Here is a 21,749-nt window from a genome sequence, read left to right as displayed (position 1 = left end):
GTGAGTGAGTGAGTGAGTGAGTGAGTTAGTGAGTGAGTGACTGACTGACTGACTGACTGTGTGAACCTTACCCAGGTCTCCAGTGTGAATGTGGTAGATGGTGCTCTGATAGGACACTTTAGTCAGCACGTAGTTGAGGCTATGAAGGTTCCTAGACTCTATAATCAGCACATCCTGGCTGTCACCTTAAAAACATGATGAACATTTTAGCCTCTAACATCTCTTGCATTCATTTGAGCCTAGCAACAACAAATATGATTTTCTTTCAAATTCTTCATTTTTCTTTCAATAATGCTTTAAATTGTCCAACAGCTCACTTACATCAATCCCTTGAATGTTCATTTTTGAAAAAGCTGAGTTCAGTTTGACTATCTACACCCAGACCTGATTACTGCCAGACCTGCTGAATGAATAAATCCTTAAAACCTGTCTGAGAGTGAAATAGGCTAAAAGACCTCCAACACACCAAGGAACCATCTAAAGAAGAACAGATGAGAAACAAAGTCACTGACATCTATCAGTCTGAAAGGATTACAAAGACATTTCTGAGGCTTTGGGACTCCAGCCAACCACGCTGAGAGCCATTACCCACAAATGAAGAAAACTGTGAACAGTGGTGAACCTTCCCAGGAGTTTTCGGCCTGATGCCAGGCGTTTATGGAAAGCAGTTAGCTTCTTTGGCCAGCAGGTGTGAATCATGTCAGGGCCTGGTACTGTGTAGATCTTCATTCTTTCCTGGATGTCTGCCTCTGTTATTGTAACTGGCTCTTGTTCTGGTGACTGGGCACTGGTATTATGTGATGCTTCCACCTCCTATATGTCTTTCCATGATTGCTCAGTCTCAGCTCTGGGTATGTTGTTGTCTACCACTGAGAGTAGACTTTGGATGGCTCTGTGGAGAACCTTCTGTTCACTCTCCTAGCTTCTAGCTCTCTAGGGAATCCCTTTAGGCAGTCTCCAGTGCCTCAGTTAAAGACGGTTTGTTGAATTTCTTTACCATTGCTCTCTGTAGCTCAGTTAGCGGGCTTACTTCTCTCCATGTTGCCTTGATTTTTGCACCTAGCCTTTGTTTCCATGCTATTCATCTTCTGGTCAGCAGCCTTGGTTAGGCTTAGTGTTAGAGGGCTTTGTGGTTATTTAGTCTGGTACCCAATCTCGTAGTGTGAGGATGATGACATTGTCCCAGTTCCCACCTTGATGTTGATCATATGTACTTTCATTCTCTCGTCTTTCTTTTGTGTTTCTTTTTCTGTTTTATTTTGCATGCCTTGCATTGAATCACTTTTGTATGAAAAACTGTAAGGATCCTTACCTAAAACATCAACATCTGCAGGTGGAGTTTCAGTGGTCAGCACTCCTCTGGACGCTTGTAAGGTTACCTGGAGACGACATGCTCATCACAATCGTTGTGAATTTATATCAGTGGTAGAGTCATCACATACAGGTCAATGTAAACACCTCAAAAACACACAAAATGGATTTAGGAGTGTCATGCATCACAGCAACAAGTGGCTTTGGCCATTTTAACCTTAGATATTTTTCTGAATAGTCAGAAAGCATCTGAAAAAGAACAGTCAGGTGTCAGTGTTGCATTACCAGGACCATGAGCAGACGTGTTTGGCCAGAATACATTAATAACAGAGCAAGACATACTAAATACGCAGGTTCAGTTTCTAAGGACATCAAACACTGAAACTCAAAGTCAGATTTATTGAATCCTGCCTTTCAGTATGGCAAGGGCCAAACATGTCATAGGTATACCTGTGATGTGTATAAACAGATATGCTGATTTAAATTCATATAAAAAATAAAATCAAACAAACCCTGTAGCTCTTTCTTTGTTCTGGAAACAGCCTCAAACCTGCAAGGAAAAAAAACAACCAGGATCCTTTAAAGGTAGAAGAATAAAATCAATAAAAGACATACAAACTCCTCTTTAGTCAGAGAAAAAAAGTTATTTATTATTTAAATCCTGTTCTATTTGACTCATTTAATTTTGCCCTTTTTTACCCCTTCTTTCTAATCTTTATTTTTATCTTTCCTTTATTCCTTTCCTTAATCTCCCCTCCTTGTCTTTGTTTCTACATTTATCCTTATATTTATCATTTGTTTTAACCTCATTTCATCACATCTTTGCTCCTTGATATCTTGATGTAATTTCTGTTGTCACTGGGATATTTTATCCTGGATTTTTTTGTGAAATGAATTTTGTTAGCAGCTTACCTGGTATAAGAGTGGGGGTCAGAGGTCGTGCGTTAAAGCCTTGGATGGGATACTGCAGAGGAGTGTTGGGAGCAGCAAGCAGCAGTTCAGACAATACTGACGTTGTCCTGTTGGAAGGACAGAGGAAATGATGGGAGAGTATTTAAGGGCTATTTTTGTCTTTAATGATAACATTAATAAATCGCCATTCTTCCCCTGTCTGATGAATGCTGTGACATTTGGCACGTCGTCTTTACCATGTCTAGGTGTATGTATCCACTATGTGCTGCCATGTGATTGGATATTAGATATTTAGATAAAATTAGATATTTTTCTTAAAGGAGAAATTTTTCAGCACTCACACAGATGTGTGTCTTTGAGTGTTGATGAAAAATGACACAGATATCGCAGTCAGCGAAAGAACGGTCAGCTGATGTCAGAGAACAACCGTGATCCATCAGTGACATGAGCTGAGAGAGAGTGCATCAATGGGAGAAGAGCAGTGAACAGTGGTGCCAGTTTGATTCTGACTTAAAAGCAGAGGTGTCAAGTAACTCAGTACAAATACTTCATTACTTTACTTAAGTAGAGTTTTTGGGTATCTATACTTTATTTTTCAGTTGACTTTTTACTTCTACTCCTTACATCTTCAAGCAATTATCTCTACTTTCTCCTCCTCACATTTTAAAGATAGACTCGTTACTCCTATTTCATTTCAGCTTGTTTTCATTCAGGCTTGTCATTGTTCAAATAAATACAAATAAAGAACCCAAAAACCTATCCAGATACATCGCATCATCCGGATAGAGTGAATTTGATTGTGGTTGGATGAGAAGTATAAACAAAATAACATTTCGACACCCTATTGGTTTGTACGCGAACCATCGCACCTGCGCACAACACAAATCACGTCACACTCCAGCAAGGAAATAGCAGACGTATGTAGCCTAGTGCGGAGATGTCCGTTGCAGAGACTCAAGAGAACTCGAGCAAAATGTCCCAACCAAGCACCAGCCGGGAGGTTGGTAGTACACATATATGGTTCTTGAATGTGTTTGCATTGTTACAATGTCATTACAATGTCATTTAGCAGACGCTTTTCTCCAAAGCGACGTACATTTGAGAGCAAGAACAACACAAGCAATGATCTAGACAAGAAGAAACAACATCAGTAAGTGCCATCAAGTGCTTCAGGTTCAATTGGACGCAAGTGCTGCCGTGTAGAGTTTAAGGCAGAGTACCAAAATATACGTTGTTTATGTAGTTTTTTTTTTTTGTTTTTTTTTTTGTTTTTTTTTTTTTGTTTTTGTTTTGTTTTTTTTTTTGTTTTTGTTATTTTTTGAACAATGCATCAAGGAAAATGTGGGATCACTAATTGCCATTCATTAGGCTTCACAACAACTATTTACCAAGTACCAAGTGCTGGATCATTCCCAAAGAGCTGGGCAAAGAAATCCCAGAAGTAGAGCAGGACAGTGCGAGCTAACTATAGTTGGGAAACTCATTCAACCACTGGGGACAGCAGTGGAGAATAGTCTGGCTGAGACTCAATCTACTACTGGGGACAACAGTAGAGAATTGCCTAGCTAAGTGCAAAGTGTTCTCTGAAGAGCTGGGTCTTTAGCCTTCTCTTGAAAGTAGACAGGAGTCTGTAGATCGAATGGAGTTGGGTAATTCATTCCACCATTTAGGGACAACAGAGGAGAAGAGTCGAGCTAGTGACTTAGGAGCATGATGTGCTGGAAGTACCAGGCGCCTTTCGCTGGCTGAGCGTAGTGGGCGAGAAGGGTGTAGACCTGGATGAGGGACTCCAGGTAAACATGAGCAGTTTTAGTTACTGCTTTGTAAGCAATGATTAGAGTTTTGAATTTAATGCGAGCTGCAACTGGAAGCCAGTGTAGAGAGATTAAAAGAGGCGTGACATGAGCTCTCTTGGGTTGGTTGAAGACCAGGCGTGCTGCTGCGTTCTGGATCAACTGCAGAGGTATAACTGTGCATGCAGGTAGGCCTGCCAGTAATGAGTTACAGTAGTCAATCGTGATATTATAAGAGCCTGTACTAGGAGTTGTGTAGCATGCTCTGTCAAGTAGGGTCTGATCCTCTTGATGTTGTAGAGGGCGAAACGGCAGGACTGAGCAATCGAGGCCACATGGAGCTTGAAGGTTAGCTGGTCATCAATCATGACACCCAGATTCGGGCTGACTTAGTGGGCAAGAGATTATTTGATCCAAGCTGGATACTGATCTGCGGTTCCAATAGTGGGACTGGCTGGGATGATAATGAGCTCAGTTTTGGGCAGGTTGAGCTGAAGGTGACGTTCCCTCATCCATTTAGAAATATCAGCAAGGCAGGATGAGATCCGAGCTGAGACAGTTGTGTCATCTGGTGGAAAGGACAGGAATAGCTGTGTGTCGTCTGCATAGCAGTGATAAGAAAAGCCATGGGAGCGGATGATTGCACCAAGTGAGGTGGTGTATATTGAGAAAAGTAGGGGACCAAGCACAGACCCTTGAGGCACCCCTGTTGATAAGCCATGCAGTTTAGACACTCCTCCCTTCCATGATACTCTAAAAGATCTCCCTGTGAGGTAGGACTTAAACCACTGTAGGGCAGATCCTGAGATACCAAGTGAAGAGAGTGTGGAGAGGAGGATTTGGTGGTTTACTGTGTCAAAGGCAGCAGACAGATCCAGCAGTAAGAGAACTGAGGACTGACCAGCTGCTCTGGCCAAGCGAAGTGATTCCGTTACCGACAAAAGTGCAGTTTCAGTAGAGTGGCCCGCCTAAAGCCAGACTGATTCTGATCAAGTAGATCATTGTTCTGCAAGTGTTCTGAGAGCTGGTTGAAGACTGTGCGCTCCAGTATTTTTGATAGGAATGGGAGAAGTGAGACCGGCCTGTAATTTTCAACCAGGGCTGGGTTGAGAGTGGGTTTTTTGAGCAGTGGTGTAACCCGCGCTTGCTTGAAAGCAGCTGGGAAAACACCTGTGGACAGAGAGGAGTTAATGATACAACTCACAGCAGGGCTGATTGTGGGCTCAATCGCCTGCAAGAGATGTGATGGTATCGGATCGAGGGGACAGGTTGTGGGCTTAGAGTCAAGCAGAAGCCTGGTGACCTCGCTCTCACTTAGTGGAGAGAATGAGCTAAGTGATGCATCACTAGCTGGTGGCAGAAAACTGAGTTGGACAGGCTCAGAGAATTGGTTGCTGATGGCAGAAACCTTGTCAGTGAAGTAGGAGGCGAACATGTCTGGAGTCAACATACTGGAGGGTTGTGGGTTTGAAGGAGAGAGGAGCGAGTTAAAAGCAGAGAAGAGTTTGCGTGCATCAGTGGCAGCACAGATCTTTGATTGATAGAACGCCTTCTTAGCAGATTTTAGAGCAGAGGTAAAACAGGACAGTTTTTGCTGATAAGCACTCAAGTCAGTGGTTTGTTTGGATTTACGCCATTTTCTCTCTGCCGCTCTGAGCCCTGCCCTTTGGGTTCTGATGACCTCAGTGAGCCAGGGACAAGGTGGAGTATTACGAATAGGCTTAGACACCAGAGGGCAGAGTTTGTCCAGAGAGGAGGTCAGTGAGGAGCAGAATGTGTCTGTGGCCTCGTTAACAGTGAGTGTGAAGGACTCGTTACATGAGGCTAGTGCAGCTGAGACCTCGTCAGACAGCTGTGTTGGGTCAAGTGACTGAAGGTTTCTGCGGTATGATCTTAACTGAGTAGTAGATTGTTGAAGTTCAGGTAAGCCAAGTGAGAACTGAATGAAGTAGTGGTCAGAGAGGTGAAGTGGTGTTACACTCAAATTAGCCGTGGAGCAATTGCGAGTTAGAATCAAATCCAGTGTATTACCAGCCTTGTGTGTAGGAGGCGTTTGAACCAGTTTCAAGTCAAAGGAGGACAGTAGTGAAATAAAATCAGTAGCCTGGGCTCTATCCAAGTGGATGTTCATGTCACCCATGACAACCAATGGTGTGCCATCATCAGGGATGTCTGAGAGTAACATGTCCAGTTCCACAATAAAGTTGTCCAGGTGACCCCCAGGTGGGCGGTATACCACAACCATGTAAGCCTTTATTGGGGCAGTGACCTGTACTGCATGATATTCAAATGAGGTGTTATTGTCCAAGGGTTTGAACTGGCTGAAGTTCCAGCTATGAGAAAGAATAATGCCTGTGCCACCTCCTCGGCCAGAAGAGCGAGGTGTGAGAGAACACTGCATCAACTGATAGAGCAGTTGGTGTTACAGTGTTCTCAGGACGGACCCAAGTTTCTGTCAGGGCTAGGACCTGAATGTTAGACAGTTTAGTGAGGGAATTGATGAATTCTGCTTTGTTAACTGCAGACTGGCAGTTCCAGAGGCCAACTGTGATAAAAGGTTGTGGAAAAGAGGCATTCTGCAAAGTGGATAGATTATGCAGGTTTCGTTTTCTGTAACTATTGTGCTTCTTTCTGTTCCCATATATGACTTGTATTTTTTGGTTGCACATGTTGCGTTAGACTGCTGGGGTGCGTTAGACTGTTATGAGGCAGTGCTGCCTGTCGGTGGCCTTGCTCGGTGGACTCGCACAGGTAGACTCGCTGGTCTTTACCCAATGTGGTCTTCACACAAATGGGCTGACGCTTACGCTGACGCTTCAGCGCAGTCTGTGTACTTATATAGAGATATGCCACAGATGTACACAATTGAGTTGATTGTGCACAGCCGCTAACCGCCCCAGCTGGCAAATTTAGATTCAAACTCTCTTAAAGCTTGGACTACAGTGAAACTCCGCCCCGGCTGTTTTCACTTTAGCAATCAATAGAGGGAGCCACACGCGTCAACTGCCTCACCTATTGTTGCAGAGAGAGTGAAACTAACACGTTCAGCCTAAGCAAAACTGCCAACAACCTACTTCCAACTGAAACAACCAAAAGCAGATTCCTCTTACCAAGTAGCTTCTCCCTTCCTATCTCAAAGATCAGAGCTTGTTCTGCTGGCAAATTTAGATTCAAACTCTCTTAAAGCTTGGACTACAGTGAAACTCCGCCCCGGCAGTTTACACTTTTAGCAATCAATAGAGGGAGCCACACGCGTCAACTGCCTCACCTATTGTTGCAGAGAGAGTGAAACTAACACGTTCAGCCTGAGCAAAACTGCCAACAACCTACTTCCAACTGAAACAACCAAAAGCAGATTCCTCTTACCAAGTAGCTTCTCCCTTCCTATCTCAAAGATCAGAGCTTGTTCTGCTGGCAAATTTAGATTCAAACTCTCTTAAAGCTTGGACTACAGTGAAACTCCGCCCCGGCAGTTTACACTTTTAGCAATCAATAGAGGGAGCCACACGCGTCAACTGCCTCACCTATTGTTGCAGAGAGAGTGAAACTAACACGTTCAGCCTAAGCAAAACTGCCAACAACCTACTTCCAACTGAAACAACCAAAAGCAGATTCCTCTTACCACTACTACTGTACTAAAATGCGTTCATTTTCAATGGCCATAAATGCTACTGGCTGAAACAGGTGCATCCCAAATTTTTCAAAATTAACATTTTAATGTAACATTATAGTCATTACGGCCTTAGGCAAAATGTGTTTTTGGGGAGGTGTGGTAGTGCACTATAGGCCCCTGAGGCGCAGCCTAAGCTTTTGTCCTTAATGGCATTTTTTCCCCCTTATATTTCTTTTACTTTTATACTTTAAGTAGTTTTGAAACCAGGACTTTTACACTTTTGCTTGAGTAAAAAGCTTGAGTTGATACTTCAACTTCTACAAAAGTCTTTTTAAACCCTAGTATCGATACTTCTACCTGAGAAATGAGTGTGAATACTTGTGACACCTCTGCTTATAAGTCAGTTTAAAGACATTCCGATCAGACAGGGATAATGATCGTTGCTGTCCTCATTTGTTCTGTCTTTTTGTTGTGTCATTAAGAAAGGTTAATCTAGTTGTGAAACTTGCATGTGACTGTCAGCAGGTGCAGTGTGAGTCTCTGTGGCTGAGACTGATGAGAGAGAGGTGGTTAATACACAGATTTACGTCCTTCTCCTTCTCATTTGTGTCTGTCTCAGTCCCTAATGGATCATCTGATGATCATCTGAGAGACACACCTGCGCTTGTTTTACCAGCATAATATGTCCTGACATGATCATCTATGACCTCCCACCAGAGCATGTGAGCATAAATGAGCGGGGAGCGCGAGCGGAAGGATTTTGGCCAGAGCGCGGAGCGTTTTTTTCAAAAAAGCTGGACCGGCACCTTATCTTGTGCTCCATCCCTCTCCAGTTTCGCTCCGGTACCGCTCACACCATGCGCCTGAAGCATGTCTCACCCAGAATGCATCTGTGTCTAATTAGCTGCTCAGACGCCCACACTGTTTTCTGCAGGCAACTGGACGACAACTCTCCACCATGGACTATACCAAGTATTTCAGAAAGGATGTGGAGGAACCGAGAAGATGGTATAACAGATTAACCGCGATAGCGCCTTCATTGCCACTGTGAGAGGATTTACAGACGTATCTTTTTTCTTGATCTTTAACAAGGTGTCTAATTTCTCTCCTATCCAGTGAATGCAATGCGCTTCCGTGTTTTCGTTGAGTGAGCGGTGGGTGATTTGAGTGGAGCGGGTAGAAACTTGAGTGGAAGGTGGAGCGATAATTAGTGGAGCGGCGTGAATCCCCTCTGAGCGGACGAGCGGGCGCAAGGAACAGCTCTGTGAGCGAGGAGAGGGAAATCTCATCGCTCCACTCCACCCACATGCTCTGCTTGTGAGTGGAGTAATGTTTTCATTGTGTTTCTTTTTCCCTTTGTCAATGTATTTTAATGACCTGTGTGAAGCACTTTGAATTGCCTTGTTGCTGAAATGTGCTATACAAATAAAGTAGCCTTGCCTTGCTTCCCACCTGTGGGCATGAATTTGCATGTTTTAAAAGGAAACAGTATTTTACATTTAAATAGCACTCAAATGTATATTTATTATAAAAGTATAAGCAGGGAAAGTGAATCATCGCCCAAAGGCCCATAAGGCCTCAGCTGAGTCAAAGAATGATAGTGATGGCAAAGCTCAATTAGTAGCTTTAAATCATTAAATGTATATAGATGTTTGAGTTAAAATACATTAAATATAAATGAAAAAACAAAAAAAAGTAAAATAAATAAATGAATTTAAAAAAGCAGAATAAATAAAGGTTAATAAAGTAAAATAAATAAATAAATGATAATAAAAAATGTAGAAAATAATAGTAAATACATAAATAGATAAATAAATAAATAAAAAGAAAAAATACAGAAAATAAAATAAATAAATAGATAAATAAATTTAACAATTAAATAAATAAATGAATATTTAAATAAATAAACTGATGGTGAATGTTAGAAGGCCAAACAAAGAAAGCAGAATCCTATCATAAATGTTAACATATCATAAAGCTGAAGCTCAGTGTTAAACGCTGAACTATGCCTGCACTGCAACTCTATGGTGATGATGGTAGTGATGATAATTTTTATTATTAGGGCTTTTATTATTATTATCATTATTGTTAAAATTATTCATGATTATTATTATTATTACTTTATGGTGATGATGGCAGCGATGATTATTATTATTATTAAGACTATCATTTTTATTATTGTTAGAATTATTCATGAACACATAAATGGTAACTGCTCCCCAAGAAGATTCCTGCTTTGATTCCCCGCTCCCTCCTCCCTAACCGTACATAATGGGCAGTATAACTCTGTTCATAAAGTCTCAGCTCAATATCACACAACAAAACCTCGAATCAATGCTGACTTCTCACAGCACCGTTGGAACACACACCAGCTCCTTCTTACCCACAGTAAGCGCACACACATCTTATAAAAACTTCTCCTCTAAATACCAGAAAACTAAACCAGCTGTTCTTCCCCAGTATTTGACTCTCCTTCTCCTACTCTCTTCTCCTCTTTGTCCTTTGTTTTTCTTTTCTCTTTGTTAGTTTTTTTTTTGCTTTTCGTTTTTGTTTTTGTCCCTTATCTGAATTGATAGTTTTCACCTCTTCGTGGTACAATTTGTTATTGTTTTGTAAAGCACTTCTGTAATAATCTTTCTGTGATAGTCTTCAACATATTCACACGTTAACAAAAAAAAGTGCTTGCCCTTCTGTGAATTAGTCATTAATTTAAGCAGTTCCAGTCTGCAGGGACTCTCAAGGACCCGTCACGGCCTCTCTCTGTCTCTTTCTCTCCATTATCAGTCATTCAGGCTCTCTTCTCCAGTTTCTAAGTCTGTACACATACGCTGTTTGGCAAAGCATGACGTGACCACAGGACATTGGTTGTCACAGTCCAGTCACAATGCATTGTGGGATACAAACAGACAATATGGCGGAAAGAATTAGTCACTCACGTCAGGGAAGATCGGAAAATTTATCATAAATGGATCAAAAGAAATTCAGTGTCAGAGTTATTGGTTAAATTTCATCTGTAAAGACCACGGAGAGTCAGCCAATAGCAGGCTCACTAGTAAAACATTCAGTAGGAGCTACGGAGGAAGAGAGACACCCATGAAGGGCACAGCAATTTATGGTTCAAAAGTTGCCTGACCTTGAATCACACGATTCTCTTCCTGTAACAACACCGGTCTCAGAGGGTTTTAATTGGACCATGTCTGCTGAAAGATCAGAGGCTGGAGAGACAAGGACGTGTCCAACCATTTCCCTCTTCAGTAAGGTCTTGTCATGCACTGATCTGTCCCCTACCTGGCTTTGTAGCTCTGGATCTCTTTGGCTCTGCGGCTTGCCAGCTCAGCGTACTCCTTCTCAGGGAAGCGGTCTTTGAAGATTGTTGATCGTTCAAAACATGTGCATGGACTAGATGTTGCAGCTGCAGACCTTGATGGAGACACCCTGTAGGGAAAGGGTTTAAGACTTTGGTCAGGTTTTTCACTGCTCTGAGAGGAGATCTGGTCCCTCACAGTACAGGGGCCACAGATCTGATCTGGTCCCTCACAGTACCGGGGCCACAGATCTGATCTGGTCCCTCACAGTACCAGGGCCACAGCTCTGATCTGGTCCCTCACAGTACCAGGGCCACAGATCTGATCTGGTCCCTCACAGTACCGGGGCCACAGATCTGATCTGGTCCCTCACAGTACCGGGGCCACAGATCTGATCTGGTCCCTCACAGTACCGGGGCCACAGATCTGATCTGGTCCCTCACAGTACCAGGGCCACAGATCTGATCTGGTCCCTGATAGCACCAGGGCCACAGATTCTATCTGGTCCCTCACAGTACCAGGGCCACAGATCTGATCTGGTCCCTCACAGTACCAGGGCCACAGCTCTGATCTGGTCCCTCACAGTACCGGGGCCACAGATCTGATCTGGTCCCTCACAGTACCGGGGCCACAGATCTGATCTGGTCCCTCACAGTACCGGGGCCACAGCTCTGATCTGGTCCCTCACAGTACCGGGGCCACAGATCTTATCTGGTCCCTCACAGTACCGGGGCCACAGATCTGATCTGGTCCCTCACAGTACCGGGGCCACAGATCTTATCTGGTCCCTCACAGTACCGGGGCCACAGATCTGATCTGGTCCCTCACAGTACCGGGGCCACAGATCTGATCTGGTCTCTCACAGTACCAGTGCTTTTACAGTTTGGGATCTGATGATGAGTCTCTTTCTTACCTGGGTGTTTGGTAGAGTTGGATGAAATCCTCGGCCATGATTGACGATCTGTTGTAGAAGATTACGAGGTAAAACAACACCAGCAATATGACGGCAAAAAGCCCCCCCTTCAAGTGGTCAAGGTTAAAGGTCATCTGCGGGAAGACAGCCAAAAAGTCATTTAAACCCGGACTCAAAGGACTGAGACCACAACTCTGCTCACAACAGTAGTCCTGGACAGTTCTAGAGTATTTATAATATAATCAGACCTAGACCAGGTCTAGACCATCAGACCAGCAGTCTGATTGATTGATTGACTTATTGGTTGATTGATTGATTGAAAAACTGTCTGTGTTCCCAGAGGAAGCTTGTTGAACTTTTTCATAACTCTCCTGGATAAGTGGCTGACTTCCTCATACACATTCAGACATTATATAACTCCCTTTTCCTGCTGTGAACTGGAGCTGTCCTCTGGACGTGTTCATGCCAAACTGGTTTAACAGATGAGTCCATAACAAAACACCCGATTCAGCATAACATGTCAGTCAACATATCAGGGATTATGTACTCCATTAAAGGAGGACCTGGGTCTGAATCAGAGATAAAGTTTATATCAAAGATGACAACCAGTAAGAGGAAATAATTAGAATCCGTGTGTGAGGCCATCTTTCTGGTTTTATGTTGCAGCTGGCTGCTGCTCCTCCCACCTCCATCACCTATGCAGACTCACCTATGCAGACCCACCTATACAGACTCACCTATGCAGACTCACCTGTGCAGGCTCACCTGTAAGACCTGCTTTCTTAGAGCAGCGTGAACAAAGGTAAAGGTATGGTGTAATTACTTTGCAGTGATGGATCAGGGTGTGGGGTTTTCAGGACTTATTTTCAGTCATTATTTTAGAAACACTGGCTGCTGTTTGTCTGTGATATCAGCGAAAGGAGACTTTTCACTCAACTTATTTTTTTGTCAATCAATTAAATACTTATTTGCCCTGTTCTTGTCTCCCTCTTTTTTTCCCACTCTTTTTTAATCAGTGAAAGCAGAGGTGGAAAAAGCACTTGCCTATAGTACTCCAGGAAAGTACTGTTACTCTTGTTAAAATTGAACAGAGTAGAAGTGAAAATACTGCTCTGTAAATCTACTCAGAGTACCGAGTAGCTGATTTTGATACCAGAGGGGCTTTCACAGTGAAATCTGAGTGGTCCTGAAAGTGGAATAACATCAGAAACTATGAACCTCTCACCAGGTAATTTATGATCAGGTGTGACCTACGCTACAGTAGACTGCAGCAGGTGTGTGTGAGGAAACAGACTCATTCTCTGCTCTGTGCATGTACTGACTGTCGTGTGTGAAAGTTAAGTGAGTGGTTGTGTTAATTTTAATACTTAGTACTCAATGCTTTTAAAAATGTCATTAAGTACAACACTTACACAGTACAACACAGTAAAAGTAGGGATTTTAAAACCTACCATAATTAGAAAAAGTACACAAAAAGCTACTCAGTTACAGTAATTTGAGTAAATGTACTTGGTTACTTTCCACCCCTGAGTAAAATGAATTTGTTTTACTTCATGATAAAACTTTCTTTGTAATTCATTTTTTTCCATATTTTTTCATATTCCTCTTAATTAACAGTTTTTTCTTTCTATCAGTAAAATGAGCTTGTTTTTATTCAATATCATTTTCTTTGTTCATAAATTAAATATTTATTAGTCATGTTCTTGTCTCCCTTTTCATTTCCAGTTTTTCTTGAATTTCTTTCCTGTCAGTCATGGTTCAGGTTCAGGATGTTTCACGGAAACATTCCTTTTTTTTTAAACATTCTGTGAATGAGACCCAGTGTTTGCAGAAAAACAGACGTCCCATATCAACCGTTTCAATGATTTATTGATTGTTTTTCCGGTTTAGATGTGCTGCACTGCTGTTTAAGTACAGTTATGAATAACTAGCTTTGATTTGATGCAGTGCTGCAGTTAAAGAATGAGAAATATAAAACAATAGTAGTAGAAAATCTCTTACCCTTTGCTCCAGCAGAAGTTCCTCGGTCTGTGAAATTAAAGTAGTGGAGAGAAATGTATCAGACACGCATTGTGAAGCGTCATTAAACTGGTTTTTAGGGAAGGGCTGCCGTGAGTCTATGACACATCTCATTCAGGTGAAGTCTTAAATGAGCCAGTCCTTTGTACTCTCTCATCTTCAGCACACACTGGCTACGTTTACATGAGAGCTTTGATTCCCCTTTAATTCAGAATAAAAATTAAATCCTCTTTAAAAAGATTAAAAATGACCTTGTAAACACCTAATTCCGAATGAAAATGACCATTCTGATTTAAACTTAAATCTGAAGTAGGTGGCTGGTGTATTCTGATTTAAATCCAAATTGAATAATTCCTCGATCATGTATACGTTCATTCCACTTTAAATTAATCCCGGTCGTTCTGTGCATGCTCGTTCCCTTGTCCTGTCGCAATGACGCACATATTCCGTGCTTACGGGCACATATTCCAATATGGCTGCCCGAAGCAAGCGTTGGACTCGAGCCGAGACTGTCTATTTAATAAGAGCCTTAGAAGATATGGATATAATGAAAAGAGTGGATGGACAGAAGCATAAAAATGCGGACCTGCTTCAAAATGCTGCTTCAAAACTATAAACAAAATCAAAGTGAAAATAGTACTTATTTTGTGGTCTTCCATGTTGTAGCCGAAAAGAAAAGAAGCAGGAACTGGAGTTTTTTTCTTTTATTTTTTTCCTGTGAACATACAGTGGAAGAGAGTGTGTTTTACCATCATTGGCAGTCATGCATTGCTTGATTGGTTGCCAAGCCTTTTAGAACAAACATTCTGGTGAAGTTAACTGTTTACGTGTGCAGTCACCTGCTCCACAAGGCGGTTTTTTAACTCTGTATGTGAGTGTTGGAGCGGTTACCCAACAGCCTTGGATTCTGAGTTGGTTTTCAGAGTTAACACAAAAGGAAAACAGAGAGGTAAGGTAGAAAAAGACTAAGTGATGTTAAGAGAGATTAAAGAATAACATGGAGGAATGCTATCCTATAAGCAGGACGAATTAAAGCTGCTGTCTCACTTCATATGCTGCCTTCTAATGGAGCTCGGGAAGTCAACCATTCCTCCAAGATTGGAGTAGTCCATGCAGAGTGGCAGCTGCTGCATGACTGCTACTTTAGTGTCCAGGTGTGGCATGAACACACATTATCAGAGATGTCAATCCAGTCCAATCCAACTTTATTTGTGAAGCACTTTAAAAACAACCACAGTTGACCAAAGTGCTGTACAGGAGAATAAATAAATAAGTAGAAGTATAGGAAGAGTAGAGGAAGTAGAGGAAGAGGGGCACAGTAAGGACATGTGGCCCGCGCAGTTAGTGCGATGTGTTGTTGCAATTTTTCTCTACTGCTGGTGAACAAATGAAATATGAACTTCTGCCGGCAGAGAAAGCTTTTATTTCTTGCAAGAAAGGTCAATCAGCACACACACAAGCGGTCAGTATGCAGCAAAAGACAGAGAACCTGGGGAGACTAAAGCATTTATGCTTGAGGAACACCCCCGTCTAAGGTATGTTTGACACCCCTCTGTCTGGGAAGAATTCACACCAGCACAGGGCTTTGTTACCAGGCAGTCTGGACATCACAATTTAAAATACAAAAGGACCTTTTCAGTCATGGGCTCCAGGTTTAACACCTATTCAGGTGTTGACATCGTCCTAGCCCTATCGTTTTCCCATGTCTGTGAGAGGATAGGCTCCATAGAAAAGAGAACAGTGGGCGGTGTTGGAGGAAAGAGGTGGGAGACAAAGGAGCTAAAATCCCATTACAGATGCTAGCGTGCAGGACCCATGCAGGACTTGCACTGGGGATGCAGAATGTACCCGATCTGACAGCCCAGGCACAAACGGACTGGTCTGGACATGGTAAGTACAGGATTCGCAAAGATGATTTAGTTTGATTATTCACTGTTTTTTCATTATTGATTACTCTGTTGAATTATTTATGATTTAGATCAATCGATTAGTTGTTTGGTCCACAAAATAGAAAATGGTGAAAAATGTCCATCTCCCAGAGCCTAAAGACCTTCAAATATGTAGTTAAATCATACAGGTTGAATAAAAACAGAATCTATTAACATATGAGAGGCTAGAATCAGAGAATTTTGACATTTTTTCTTAAACGGTCTCAAAACGATTAATTTTTAGCTAGCAACTAGTCAATCAACTTAATGTTGCAGTCTTCATTTTATGTAAAATCTTAATGTTTTTTTTAAATTATATATGCTTTTTATTATTATTTTTCAATGTAATATTAACATTGCAGTGTGTTTAAATAGAGAGGGCAAGAAATTGCTGTTCAATATAAGACGTATGTGACTTAAGTAAGGTGTACTCAATGTAATTGCGGCTGTATCTGTTGCCTCCAAGGTTTGAAGTTTTGAGTCGTTTTCGAGTATTACTAAGACAACCATTATGACTGGTGTGTACTTAAAAACAGCAACCCCAGAAACTGTTGTTAACATAAACTTGTGTGGTTTCGTACTTAATGTTTTTAAGTTCTGTTAACTTGTTTCCATGGATTGAAAACTGAACATTTTAAGTCAAATCAACAAAATACGTGGTAAAAATAGCATAAAATCCAAACTTTCAAGTTCTTAAAACTTGAAGTTTATTAACCTCTACATTTTAAACCTGTTGGGGTTTAAAGTGTATAATCATGTTTTATTTTAGGAAAATATACATGTCTATAATACATGATGTGTATTTGATATGGAACAATAAATTTATCTGTACATAATCATACATTTGATTTTGAAACTGCATTTTTTAAAATCTTAAGTTAAAGTTTAAATTAAATGCTATGAGGAGACTAAACAAAGCACTAATTATTGGCCGTTTTTGAATTGGCCCACTGCATACCCCTGCCAAACGCAGTATGCAGAATGTATTGTGCACTGCGTACTGCGTTTGACAGTAGTATGCGGTATGACTGCCAGTCAGACGTTACTGTGTCGTATTCTTTTAGCTGGTTTCCGGTATACAGAAGTACGTCAAAGCCTGGTCAATTACAAACGACGCTACTGTGTTTTCCATCCATTTACGTACAGAAAAAATCAGGGAAGTGTTTTTATTTGATTTTTCAGGATTTTTATAGCCATTGTTTTTAGCTTAGCATGTATAGTGCAGTGAAAGACACACTTGACAGCACCTTTCCGGCCATTATGAGCCGTAACAGTCAAACAAAAACAACAGTGACTTTATTACAACTTATTTCGCTAAAGTACATGTTAAAAAGGTAAAGATAAAAGGTAATGGCACTTTTTGTAACCGTCAGCCGCTCTGGTGAAATTTCCACCGCTCTCCGCTATTATGAACTCTGACCTGGTGCTTTCCATTGTGGGTAACAGTAGGGGAAGCAGACTGGTCCGATGCATACTGTGAAATTTTCCTGAATCAGTAAGTCATCCAGGTATTTTTGGCATACTGCAACTTTCGCATTTGTTTGCATACTGCATACTACATTTTGGGCAAATCAGTACGCACTGCTAGTACAGTAGGCGAAATCAAAAACAGCCATTGTTTTGGTAAAAATGTAAATGCCACTAAAACATGTTTTGAGGTTTATGTATCAAACTAGGAAAAAAAAAACATTTCTGAAGCTCATTTTAATCTGGAGGTATGACTTAAACAGGAACAGTTGGAACAGTTAAATCCAGGATGATCTCATATTTCTGTTCTAACTGGCCCGTCAGTCTGAGGTCTGCAGATCTCCTCAAGTATAAAAATGTGAACTTATCCTGATGATTTAAGATATCCTTGTTAAGTCACAATATCTGAAAATGTAAGGAGAAAAATATTTAGACAAGAAGTCAGGAATGTGGGAAAAGAAATTAATTTGTTTCAATTTCACATTTTCAATTTAGCATCTCACAATTAGGACTCAAACTTAGGATTTTGACTTTTAATTTCATACTTTGAGGATTTCAACTCATAATTTTGACTTCTCATCTAATATTTCGAGCTTTAAGAGTCATAATTCTAATTTTTAAGTGATATTTTGACCTTTTTAACCAATTATTTTGGATTTTACCTCATATTTCCATCTCCAAACTTTGACTTCATAATCCAATAGTTTGGCCTTTTAGACTCACAATTAAAAATTTTGAATCATATTTTGACCTTTTAAACTCATGATTTTGACTTTTTTTTCTAATATATTTGCCTTTAAAGACCATGATTTTTAAATTTCATGTTTTGATCTTTTGAACTAATAAATGTACTTTTCTCAGATTGTGAGCCTTTAAACTTATCTTTTTTAACTTTTTAAATGCCAAAATCGTTTATCATCAGTGCAAAGTTTTATTTTCATATTTTATTGAAACAAGGTTGACAGTTTCTGGTTAAAAAGGTGTCCCTGTAAGACCCTCAGGTTAGTCCTGAATCCAGAATCCAGCCCCTGCTGTGATGCAGTGCAGTTTGTGTGAAGGCTGTGTCTCTGGAGTCATCGTGGGTCAGGCTTCTTCTGGGTCTCATTTCCTGCTGATTAAACCATCTTCTCAGAGACCCGGCCTCGTCCGAGCTATCGTTGACAGCTTCAGCTGACGCTCCATTTGAATCGAGTGCTGGTGTTTGTTTTGTTGCTTTGAATGGACTAGAAAGTTTTTACTCATCTGTTCTTGGCTCAAGCATTCGGTCCATGTGATCTGCAGATTTTCGGATGGACCAGCACTTCTCAACTGTTTCAGCCATCAGCCAGTCATTTAAAACTTTAATTCTCAGTTAAGAATCAGGGACGTTTCAGAGCCAAAAAGTCTTTTTTTCTGAAGATATGTGAAAACTTAAAATGGGTTTAATTTTAACCCCTTAAAGCCTGTTTTGTCATATTTGATGCATACTTTCATGACCCCTCTATCTAATCAATATGATCATAAATGACTAAAAAACTTATAATGACAATCTGACAAATGAAAAAAATGCCCTCAAACCGTTGATTAACGGTTACCAAAAACACCTAATGTGTCAAATGAGATACAAATATATATGTTTAATTTTATGGAAATTTTGATTTTTTAAAATTTCATTCAAAAGTGAAATAAACTTTTTAGCTCCAAAAAATGAGAATTTTCTGGCTACAATTTGTGTTTTCAGGCTTTAAAGGGTTAAAAAGCTGCGTAGTCAACAATATCAAATGAAAAGACGATCACATTCACTCTCTGTGTTCATGTTATGGAGAGCAAACAGAGGTGCTGATAAACGGGAATCATTCCAGAGATAGGTGGGGATCTGTTGACATACCTGAATTCTTTTCTTTAATAAGCTGCTACAAACTGGCCAAACTGGTCTTATGCTACAAATCTCATTGAGGGTGAAGTTAGACCATGTTAGTCAGAATAAAGAAATGATTTTAATCAAGATCAAAGCAGGAGTGAGTCAGTCTTGTGAAACACTTTCCTGTGTGTTAACTATATTCATAAGGACTAAACACCATATTTCATCTCATTTATGCCCCCTGGGTCAAAATTTGGTGGTTTACTCCATTTTTAATAACCTGGCACGTCAGATGGTTGTGTTTCACACATCCATCTGGGAAACCTTTGATATACAGCATTCGGGAAAGGGCAGAGCCTTTGAAAAAAAACTCGGAGGGTGATTGGATGAATGTTCTGTCTGTCACATCTTTACGGGCCAATCAGAGCAGCAAAACACGTGACGTAGCCGTGACCGAGGACTAAACTCCATAGAGAACTGCGAACCATGGCGACTGTAGGCATGTCAGTGCTCGACTTTTGTGGTTTTTGAAAAGAAAACAACTCACTGCTGTTCTTTGTTCTTCTTTTAATGAAGAAATGTCGTCAAGTTCTGATAAAGCTGGCGCTTTAGCATCATCCACGCTAATGTCTTCCGCCGTTATTGCACCGGCCTGCTGCTTGTGTAACCCACATTTGAAAACGCTTTTACTGCAGCAGGTCAACTTCCTGTTTGCTGCCCTAACTCCCCAGTTCCTTAAAGAGGGGGTATTATTCTTTTCCGATATTTAAAACATAAATATAAAGTCACAATGTTGGGTGTCCACACTTCACGTCTGCTGATTTTCAAACCGCAAGATAAACGTATGTGGCAGAAATCTTGGAATTAGAGTGTAAACTGATGAAAACGGTTCGTTGGGAATCTCTCTGAGATCTTCCCGAGACGAGATTTTGATGGAGCGAACTGATGAGGTCATTGCAATTGGATCTCCTGACTGGTTCGTCCGTGCTGCCAGCAAAGCGGAACAGACCGCCCAAACAAAGCCTTTTAGCCATTTAGCCATTTAGTAACACAGTAATTAAACACTTACCAAACAGATACGTCCTGCTCTATCCTTCCCTGCTGCTGGTTTTCTTCCCCCTCTCTCTCCAAACTATCAGGATCAGACTCCGGGTCTAACACCTACGGACGTGTATCAAAATTCGCCACATTTTACTCAGTCGGACCGGTTAATTCAAAGTTTACAATTACGTAAACATAGCCAAATTGGAGGGGGCGGGCACAAAGGAGTCCTGCCGCCGGCCAGCCTCCGGAAAATCGGCTAATCAGAGGAGAGCAGGTCCATGGGGGGGTCAAAGAGACAGCAGTGAAAACGAAGCGTTTCAGACGGAGGTTAAAATAAGGGTTTTTTTCAGGAGTCAGTGTGAGAAACATGAGGAGTTTTTTGAGCTGTAAACCACGTGAAGTTACTACGTGGGTATCAGAGAGATGGTGTAACGCCTTGAAAAGAGGCAAAATACTCCCACTTTAAGCAGACATCAGTCCATTTTTCTCCCGTTTTCACCCACTCCTCACAGAGCAGACTTCCGTGTTTTGAAGCCCGGAGACGAGCAGATGAGCAGCTGTGTTGCGTGCTGACTTGGCATCAGTGTAACCCTCTGTTGTCGTGTGTAGCTCCACCTTTTTGGTACGGATAGGCAAGATTGGTACCCCTACGGAAGGGTGCCGAAAAGTGGGACGGTATGGGTCATTTTTTTCTGACTTTTGCTCTATGGAAACACAAAAAAATGTGTGCCATTCCACACCGAACTGAGCCGGACCACTTGGTGGAAATGACCTATTTCACTCCTTAAAAATCCTGCTGGATCCATCCTGTTAGCACCCATTCATGCATCATAGCACTGAGCCAAGTTGGAGAGATGAAGGGTAACTTTAAAATTCAGCCTCTGTTATGACCTGTGAGTAGGCAACAAACTTACGTCTTTATCTGTTGTATTTCCATATCTGATATCCACATAATACACCGGCAAACTACGGTGTTTGCAGCGAGGTTTTGGTGCGAGAGAAGGAGGGGTTGGGCTGGGGTGAGTGAGCAAGGAGGAAGTAGTGGGAACTGTTCTGAATCATCAATCACCCATTAAAGTGACTTGGACTGATGACAAATTTAGCATAAAATCGAACCTGTTCCAAAAAAAATATGACGGATGAAAATTTTGGCGTCAGTGTGCGAACATGATTATAACAACATGAGCTCAATTTTCTTTTTCAATGTGCGAAAAATTCAGATGAAATAAACGGACTCAGTGTGTAAAGGCCTTTACTCTGGTGTGGGCCGAAGGGTCTGCATGACAGTTGTGGGGTGGTCCTTGGGTACGTATTTCCTCGATCTAACTGGCACGCTCAGGGACCCACCTGGCTCCACAGGTCCCCAAACTTCTCTGGCCTGGCTACCATGGCCATCAATAAGTTGGTCCTTAATTTCAGGGGGCAGCTGCTGGGCCTCCCTGCAGCAGTGGCCTAGAACATTTTTACCGGGGTGGCCAAGATGGGACAAAGAGCTGATGTGGGCTTAGGCAGAAGCCCAATTCTCCCCTTAACCCTCAATCTTAACCCTAGGTATCAAAATGTGTGTTCCCACGAAGTGCGAGGGCTGTCCCAATTCTCCCAAG

General features: G+C 41.5%; 1 protein-coding gene across 2 annotated transcripts in view; it reads right to left on the bottom strand.

Moving 5' to 3' along the window:
* The window catches only part of LOC121507436 (beta-1,4 N-acetylgalactosaminyltransferase 2-like), a 20,604-nt gene extending 6,081 nt beyond the window's left edge, over positions 1–14,523 (bottom strand). The window contains exons 1-8 of one of the 2 annotated variants that reach the window (XM_041783760.1): positions 14,507–14,523; positions 13,849–13,875; positions 11,848–11,981; positions 10,918–11,064; positions 2,224–2,330; positions 1,824–1,861; positions 1,313–1,379; positions 72–185 (exon numbers count right to left, since the gene is read on the bottom strand). In XM_041783760.1, the coding sequence (XP_041639694.1) occupies positions 72–185; positions 1,313–1,379; positions 1,824–1,861; positions 2,224–2,330; positions 10,918–11,064; positions 11,848–11,981 (607 nt within the window). In that variant the 5' untranslated portion in view covers positions 13,849–13,875; positions 14,507–14,523. The remainder of the gene's footprint in view (positions 1–71; positions 186–1,312; positions 1,380–1,823; positions 1,862–2,223; positions 2,331–10,917; positions 11,065–11,847; positions 11,982–13,848; positions 13,876–14,506) is intronic. The other variant, XM_041783761.1, reaches the window with a different exon arrangement.
* Between the last annotated feature and the right edge of the window lie 7,226 nt (positions 14,524–21,749).

Source organism: Cheilinus undulatus, linkage group 3 (assembly GCF_018320785.1).
Source record: "Cheilinus undulatus linkage group 3, ASM1832078v1, whole genome shotgun sequence".
NCBI classification, from domain to species: Eukaryota; Metazoa; Chordata; class Actinopteri; order Labriformes; family Labridae; genus Cheilinus; species Cheilinus undulatus.
This window is presented reverse-complemented; position numbering and strand designations above follow the sequence as displayed.